This window comes from Colletotrichum siamense, assembly GCF_013390195.1.
Source record: "Colletotrichum siamense strain Cg363 chromosome Unknown KSG_Cg363_contig08, whole genome shotgun sequence".
Taxonomy (NCBI): domain Eukaryota; kingdom Fungi; phylum Ascomycota; class Sordariomycetes; order Glomerellales; family Glomerellaceae; genus Colletotrichum; species Colletotrichum siamense.
Genome location: NW_023501021.1, coordinates 753981 through 762640, shown reverse-complemented (window position 1 = coordinate 762640; position 8660 = coordinate 753981). Strand labels below are relative to the sequence as shown.

Sequence of the window (8660 nt, the reverse complement as noted above, 5' to 3'; positions counted from 1 at the left end):
CTGCAGCCGGACTTCAGTTAACCTATAGGGAATTGATAATCTAGAACAGGTACCATCATGCCAAGACAGAGCAGAGCATGATAAGTCCCTTGCTCAACAACCAGGTTCGGAGGAGCGATTACATAAGAACCTGAGTTCCCCATTGAGGGATAGACCGCAGGGGAATTTCTTTGTCGGCGAAGACTGGCAAATCGATGAGATTGAGGTGCTTCGAAACACGCCATGAGCAACGAGTTCCCATGCATATCTTAGGTGGGTCATGGAGACGGGTCTTTCGAAATATTGGGTATCTCATCGTCGCTGCTGTTGGTTTATTCGCCCACCTCTGTTCTACGAATAGCTGAGTGACATCGCGGAACGAGTTGACCTTGAGTTGCAGCGGCTGAAGGCGTAGACACCGGTGAAATCGGTCAACAATGTTGGAGTTTCAGATAAGGGAGAAATCGTGCCCTCGCACAGCTTGATTTTGGCTTGGATCATGGTAGATTTGATTCATGGAGCACTTTTATGGTATCTGCTGTGGAGGTCTCTTTCTGGGCCTCCTGGTGGAGTTGTCGACTCGCTATCTAGATGGACAGGACTTGCTTTTGCCATTGAGAGCTTGTATTTATAGGCTGACTATGCCGGCTCTTGTCTTCCTGCGACGAATTACTGCTTGGCTCGGCGTCGGAGTGGCAAATCCAATGGCCATTTCCACTGTTCTCTCCAGCCATCCCTTCCTCAACGCGATCTGGGATGCGAATCTCATGGACCTAGTTTTGCGCCCCATGGATTAAGCTTTCTTGGCTGGTATCATCTTTCGGTTCTTGTCGTTTATTTGGGCGCGCTGTGGTGTAGGTACGGCTGCTGTCTTGACAAACCAACATGCGCGCATTCGTGGTCATCGGACCGTGGACGAGGATTTTGAGAAAATGGTTATGAGCTTCAATTGGAGTCTCTGCCTACGATCCCGAGAAGGATCTGATTTGCCTGTTGGGGCTTCTTTCGATCTTCAGGACGTGATAAGGACATCATTATATACTCATGTCGGCGACAGTGGGCGATGTGTTGTTCGCGCGGGTGACGGTGGGAACTTTTTCAGTTTTTGTTTCATCGTATAAAAAGAAACCAGAATCCTTTCTTTTCCGGGGACACGGGCCAAATGAAACCCCATCACCGCGTTTGCTACCCACTTCTCGGGCGCAGCGAGGCTTCCTCTGACTTGTACAGCTCTATAGTCTACGAAGCTTGGCATATCAAACTTGGACTGGGTGTGCTACAGGTTCTTATCCCCCGGAATATACCAGAAGAAGCGACGCGGGAGAGTGGGCAAACAAGTAACACTACATCGAGGTCTTTGAGACTGCGGACGTCTGTGGGCTTCAATGGCTTCGAAATGAATGCGAGAAACGATTGGCAATGTCGAAAAATCATCAGCTCGCCGGCCGAGAGCATTGCTCATACACATTGCAAGTACAATTCTGCCTCTCCTTTTATACATCGACATCACGAGTTCCGAAATTGAATCTGGGCCAGACTCTGAAAGTTTCTAATGATCGAGAAACCAAGTATTCAAGGACACGAGACGACTAAGATCCAGGCGTTGTAGCAGCACAGTGATCCCTGGCACGCCAGTCTCTTGGTGCCTGCGTTTCAGTTTCGATTCGCTTAGTCATGTTGTTCGGCTCACCAGTAGGTCAAGAGTTGCAAAACGCCAATACCCATGCAACAGGATCATATCATACGTTTACACTGTTTGCTTCACCCATGTAGATCGTGTGCAGGACAATGAAGAGAAGAGACAGTATTGGTCATCACACTCCACAGAAAAGCCTATATACATACGCGTCTTGGGTATGCCCTTAGTAGACAGATTCTTCATCGAACTCCATTATTGTTTTGCTGATACTATCTATGTGCGCCAGTGGCTCTCACTTATATGTGCGTTGTAGTGAAATCTAGCAAAGCAGCTGGTCTGTGACCGTTGGTACGACAGCTACGTCGGCTCACTGAGATTCTATAGATATTATAAATGGACTTCGTCTTGGACATTTTTGCCGCCGAGCCCAGAAATATGATAGTATTCACGCTCTGTTACTGAATTTTCAACAAGAAGGGTTTAAATATGTTGGGGCCCGTGGAAGCTTTGATTTGATGATGACGAAGCATTTCTTTCACAAAAAGGCCTACTCAGTCGTCCTTTCCAACGGAGTTTTGCTATCCGTCGGGTACTTCTAGCTAACCGGGCAGGTAGTAGATATAAGGAGATAAGCATAATACGACAACAACGACGATAACGACGACAGCGACGATAATAACGGCGACGGCGACGGCGACGACGACGACGATGATAATAATAATAACGATAGGGATATAGAGACAGATAGGAATAGCAAAGAAAATAGTAAAAGTATTAAGTATTAACTACTGGACCTAATATAGGTAATAATCCGCCCGGTTAGCCAGAAGTATCCGCCTAGATAGCAAGACTCTTCTAATGAATGCGCTCTGAATAGGACCAACGATGGGAGGTCCTCAACTTTTACCAAGGCCTTCACGGTAAATTGAAGGATATAGCATTGAAAGGTTCCGGATGAGCCTCTGGCTACTGTACCAAGCAAGCATTACGAAAACGGAGCCATTTGGCTTGCAGAAAAACTCCGTTGAAGTGTTCAAAGGCTCACAGAATTTTATATGATGCGTCTGCTGCGCACACTCGGATCCTATGTGATGCTAAACCTCTGTGGGAATGCCGGGACTTCATTTGCCTTTTAGAAACTTGACGCAGCTTCGATGCAGGCGGGGGATTGTAATTTCTACGGAATTATATGCAACTCTCTGCCTTCGCATCTTTGACAAATCCGGTTCAATGCAATCCAGATTAGCGAGCGAGGACTCAGAATTTGTGGCATGGAATGCAATGCGGCTTGCTGCGACAAGACGAACTCAACCTCGCCAGACGGGAACGACTGGGGTCAGGAACCGGGGTATCTCGAAACCAAAGTCATCATCAATTACTAAAAGAGAAGTCTAACAGTTATATTTGTAGACGCGTGCGACGCACAATCTATAGCAGCGGTTCGACTGGCTACAATTAGGAATCGACAAGACAGCGATGAGCCACTGGAAACGCCGATTCACACGTCACGCCGACCGTCGTCCTTGATCAGAAGTTGGTCATTCGAGAGCGACTAGTGTTTTCGTCTGCGCCTGTTAAGTATGTGCAAGAGTAGAAGTGTTGTTTTGGTAGAAATGTAGTTGACTTAACAAGCCCTTACTTGCTAGACGGCTCGGGTCTGCGCCGATGTGGGGCCGTCCTTAGCGGCGTTCTGACGTCCGCTGCGGGCTACATCTCCGGGATGGGCAGTCCGTGCAACCGGAGCGAATCTTGTGGGGGCTCCACTTAGACTTTAGCTTACATGCTCCTTCTCCTCGCTCTTCGGTATCCGCACAAAGCACGCACACACCAGCGCTCCTGTCATAGCAGTGGCCAGGCTCATCCACCAAATGGCTCGAAGAGCACCTAAATCCAGAGTGGAGTCTGCCATTTTCGTTACCTTCTCCCCAACAGTATCCCCAAGAGCAGCAAACACTGCCGTTGAAAGGTTCTGAGCTGTGATGACAAGGCTTCCGGCAGCACCTTGATAGGACCTGGGCACGTTCGAGGTGATGAACACGGAAACTGCCGCGAAGGACATGTCCGGCCCGAAGGTGCTGATGACGAAGCCGGGAAACGAGAAAGCCCAGTACATCGTCCCTGACGTCTGAGGGAGGAAGAAGGCTGGCCCCGTTGCAAATGCGATCATGCTGCCCATGAGGATCCAGTGACCTGGCATGATGTGCAGTAATCTGGAGACAACCCAGGAAGCTATAGTGCCGCTGATGCCAACAGGTAACAAGTAGCAAGCTGTGATGATCGGAGACGTGTGTTGAATTGTGAGTAGGAATCTCACAGCGAAGAATTGCCATGCGCCTGCAAATGCCCCGTACCCAAGGAAGTACGAGATAATCACTGGCAGGAATCCAGGGGTGAGCCAAAGTCGATTGTCAATGAGGGGACGGCGAACTTTCTTCTCGATGAGTCCAAATGCTACCAAAGAAGCTAGCCCAACAATTACAAGGGCGTATGTGTACGGGCTCCAGTGCGTGGGCGATCCTTGGGTCAAGCCAAAGATAAGCAGCCCGCATCCCAGCATCGCCGCGGAGGCACCCGCGTAGTCAAAGTCCTTGAGCGATACCGAGTCGACAGGGAGCGAAGGGATACACCAGAGAGCACCTCCAACGCAAAACAGAGCTAGCAATGCCGTAGACCCGAAGACCCAATGGAGGTGAGCGCTAAAGGCGCCGCCCTGAATCGCGCCGATGGCGAAACCCATTGGAATCATGGCACCCATCAGTGAAAAGACTCGGTTCTTTCGAAGGCCAGGTCGGTACACTCTTCCTAGCATACTCATCGCCGCAGCGCATAGAGTGCCAACCGAGAGACCTGCCATTGATCTCGCGATAAAGAAGAGAATGATTCTCTCAGGTGAGATCGAGAAAGCGCCGATGAAGCTCCACATCGAGAGCCAGACAAAGGCGCCACAAGTGAGATACTTGGGACTGACGAGGTCGGCGAAGGAGCCTGAGATGACGACAGACACGCCGTTTGCGACGAGGAAGGATCCGATGAGCCATGGTGTGTTGAGTGTGCTCGTGCCCAGGGCTTCAATGAAGGTAAGTTGGTTGACGAACGAGTGGGCCAGGTGAATCGCGAAGAGGAGCTGGCCCATGGAGCAGACGCAAACGAAGCCGATTTCTTCTGCAAATGATAAGAACTCGGGAGGCACACCGAGAGTTCTCGTTGGGCTCGGTGACGATGCTTCCGAGGGCGCAAGTGGAATGCTCGAATGAACATGGCCCGATTGCTCAGCCTGATCATGCCGGACGGTCAGGACAGTAGTCGCCATAATTGCAGGCTCTCTAGCCATTGATCTGTGTTCGATAGATCAAAGACAGAATCTTGGCGCGTTGTCGACCCCGACTCCGACTAAACAATTCCGTACCTTATATGAAGGGGTTATTTCACCGGCGGTGTGGCCAAGCCCTTGATTTGTAATTCAGGACTTACAAATCAACATGTCGTGAAGGCCCACTGACGAAGATGGGTACGATGATGTGAATCAAGGGGAGACTATCCACTATAAAAACTATGTACAATGCTAATGCTTCTGTACTCGGCTATTAAGCAAATCGGCTATTTGGTCACTGATATGGAGGCGAGACCGCTTATTTTTCCTGTAGTTATACTCTAATCACTCTACTACCGTCGACCTTGTCGTCGTCGTCGTCGTCGTCGCTTCTATTGTTATCGTCGTTGTAGTCGTCCTCTTCCTCGTCCTTGTCCTCATTATCGCTGTCGCTGCTATCGCTTTCGATAGTAGTAATCAAGTGCATAGGAAATATAGCCGCGCAGACACAGGCCAACTAGGCGATCTTATGGAGGCTTGTGTAAGCAGTTAAGGTTGTGCTCTGCCACGGAAAACATAGAATTGACGCGTTGGTATGCCAGAGAAGTTCGGAAGACAAAGTTAATACCTTGTCGAGTAAACATAGTCACACGGTCTTCTCGTAATTGATTGAAACAGATTTGTGAGTAACGTGAGCAAGCTGAGGGCTGTGCAATCTATTTGCGCTGATGCCTAGGCTAGTAACACTGATACATTGTAATCGTGGAATTGAAAAACGCAGCATAAACTGCTAGATGAACTGTGGTCTTTGATGAGACTTTCTGAGAGCTGACCCGTAACGGCTAAAAGGTACGAAACTGAGAAGTCTCACAGGGACTATGCGCTTATCGGCACAAGTCGAAGCCGCCGTCACCGCAGCAGGTCTTGAACGGGAAGCTGGCAGGGAGAGGGGCAACGACGTTGTTGACATAGCACTTTGAACGGTTAATTAGCCTGCACTGCAGCAAAAGATGAAAGTGTGGAGTCACTCACCATCAGCTTTCCGTCATTTCTCTTGGCCGAAATGAACTTCTGGGCGTTACAGCATGACGTGGTCTTGGCATCGTCCTTGCACTTGCAGTCAAAGGCTGCTTGGGCGCTGGGAGGATCGTTAGTGATTAGTGATACACTTTGAACCTCTTCAAAAACTTGAGCTTACCCAAGGCAGAGAGTGGCAATGGCCAGGACAACGTTCTGAATCTGCATGGTTGCGGTTGGTTGGCTGGTGGTTGGTTTAGTGAGTGAGTGAGTTGCTTAAGTTGAACGAATGAGATGTAAACTGATGATCTATTGTTCTTGGAAGCAAGAGGAGTGACTTCGATCTTATATACTAATTGCCAATATTGAGAAGGGCAGTTTTTAATTAATCTGCTCATGGGCACAGGGCGCAAACATCACAGTGCACTGCGCCTGGCGGACCTGGAAGATTTGACAGCCATTTTGAGGAGCAATCCGTCACTATGGAACAGAGCGTCAGCAATAAAAGCGGAGTTACGAGCAGGCCTCGAGTCGTTCCACAGACGTTCCACGTAGAACGGAAACAGAGCCTTGTCCCAGCATACACCGCAGGCGTAGTCCGGAAAACCCTAAATTCATTCGCTGCCCCTGGCATCCCTGTCTGCCATCTCCTGAAGCCAAGATTAGTATTCAAGAAAAACAAATCAACAGTGTAAAAACTACTTGTAAAGAAGACAGCTCAATCAAGACCTGCAGAGATACTGAATTGAATCACAAACTCATCTTCCAGCCAAAGTATGCATCCTGTATATCAGAACCGACAATATTCCCGTCAAGATCGTTGGCGTCTTTCGGTCTACTCAACGGCTGTCTCAGGCGTTCGAGTCAGGTATCTTTCCTCATTTGGCGTACTTGGTCACTTGAGCAATCCTACCCTGCAGACAGATCTTAGCTAGCCGAACTATCAGACGAGAGGTGATCTCTCAACGTGGAGACCCCAAGTAATAGATCTGCAGGCTAGACTTGAGATGTTCTAGAAGGGTCTTTGCCGAATGACTTGACCAGCAGGGTCAGCCACAATGAGCCTGTACGTGTGCAAGAGATGCGGACGATGTGTAACTACTGGACGGATAGGTTATCACAGGTATTCGAAGTATCAATCGGTGTTCTTCCTTGCTTCTGAAAGACGGTTCGTTCCTGTTCGTCTGAGACTGGCTCTCTTGAGCTACTTGAAGAGCCGTGGAATCCCAAACAGTCCCAAATCGCGGAGGCAAACATGGCAAGGCGTTGTGTGCGAAGTCTATTTCCCGTATTGCTTATAGGCCTGGGCGCAGAAGCATAGCCTCCTCGACGTTTGACGCTCGAAAACCTTGTTAGCGTTAGCAAGACACTAGTGCTAGCGAACTCACATGGAGAGAGTGGTTAGTCGGAGGGTTCTGTCTGGTCTTTGTGTGTAGTGGTGTACTTTGCTCCTCAGACGAACCATGCGTTCGCACATCAGCAGCATGAGGACCCTCTTCTACCGGGCTACCTTCCTCTTTCTGCTGATTGTGCACCGTGATTCGTGGAAAAGGGGTGTGGTAGCGAAATGGTCGATGACCCCTGAAACCTTCACTAAAGCCGTGCGGTAAGACCGAACCCAGCAATTTGGATCGTTCCAGAAAGTGTAAATGGAGACGCCCGCCTGGCCGGGAAGGTGTCTCGGATCACGGCTGCTGACAGTACGGAGCGGAGCGGACTCAGTGTGTTCAAATTTGAAGGCGTCAAGTACACATGTTCCGATGGCTTCAATATCCGGCCCAGGAAGTCTGGAAGGCAGCAAGGTTTGAACTAATGTCAGAGCGGGAGAATATGTCCCCGTTTGGAACTGTCCGGCGGAATATGGCTGATTTGCAATGCCCAGACCATTTGCGCGAGTCAAACTGCTGAAATAAACCTTGGGAGTCGCTTAGCTCGGCACGCTCCGAAATTCAGTCAGAGCCAGCAGAAGGGACTGAATGTGCGCTTCTTCGAGCCGTAGGTGGCATATTAAATTTAGACCTCGGCAATCTGTCATGAGTCTTTCACAGTCAGCACGCTGTTCGCATGATGACCAAGGCAGAGCAAGCAACAGCTTCACTCAGCCAGCGCGTCACACCAAAGTCTCACAGACTCGTTACATATTACCCCAACAAGCTGGACGCAACGACTCGTAAAATGACGGCGGCATAACTATCCGCAAGCCGCAGCGTCTTCCCCGTCACTGCTATGGAGTGGCACACCCAATAAGGCATTTGCAGCCTTTGCGTCGCTATCTCAACCAATTTGAATCACATGGGTGGCCTTAAAATGCTCCTGTGCGCAACTACCACGCAAAGAAGCTCAGCCCGCACTTTCACTGTGAAGTGACATAGTGTATTAAAGTGTACTTTTTGGAAACTCTGCTAGCACGCAGGCTACCCTTGTAACCCCCCCCCCTTTTTCCCTTCTCCCTTCGCTTCTCGTGAGTACTGTGTTAACCTCGCGGCGTAATCTGTAAGCTATACTAACTTGAGTTAGCTCCCTAGTTAGCTTTAATAGTTAGGGAGGATTATAGTGATTGCTGCGATTACTTTATTCTTATATTCTTCATATTTATCTAGCTCGTTAAACTTATAATAAACCTCTTTTATTTTCTTATTATATTTAAGTTTCTTATAAAGTTTTTTCTAGTCTTTTTTATAAATATTAATACTTTTAACGTTATTAGATTTAGAG

The 8660-nt window shown here is 48.9% G+C and overlaps 2 protein-coding genes across 2 annotated transcripts; both read right to left on the bottom strand.

The window, feature by feature from the left end:
* Positions 1–3389: 3389 nt before the first annotated feature.
* Positions 3390–4928, bottom strand: CGCS363_v011830 (putative MFS-type transporter; the record flags this gene model as incomplete). Its single annotated transcript, XM_036643679.1, has 1 exon — positions 3390–4928. The coding sequence occupies one exon, from the start codon at positions 4926–4928 to the stop codon at positions 3390–3392; it is 1539 nt and encodes a 512-aa protein (XP_036490573.1).
* An 884-nt stretch (positions 4929–5812) lies between these two features.
* Positions 5813–6173, bottom strand: CGCS363_v011829 (uncharacterized protein; the record flags this gene model as incomplete). Its single annotated transcript, XM_036643678.1, has 3 exons — positions 5813–5902; positions 5961–6066; positions 6127–6173. 3 exons carry the CDS (start codon positions 6171–6173, stop codon positions 5813–5815), a joined length of 243 nt encoding a protein of 80 aa, XP_036491181.1.
* Positions 6174–8660: the final 2487 nt, after the last annotated feature.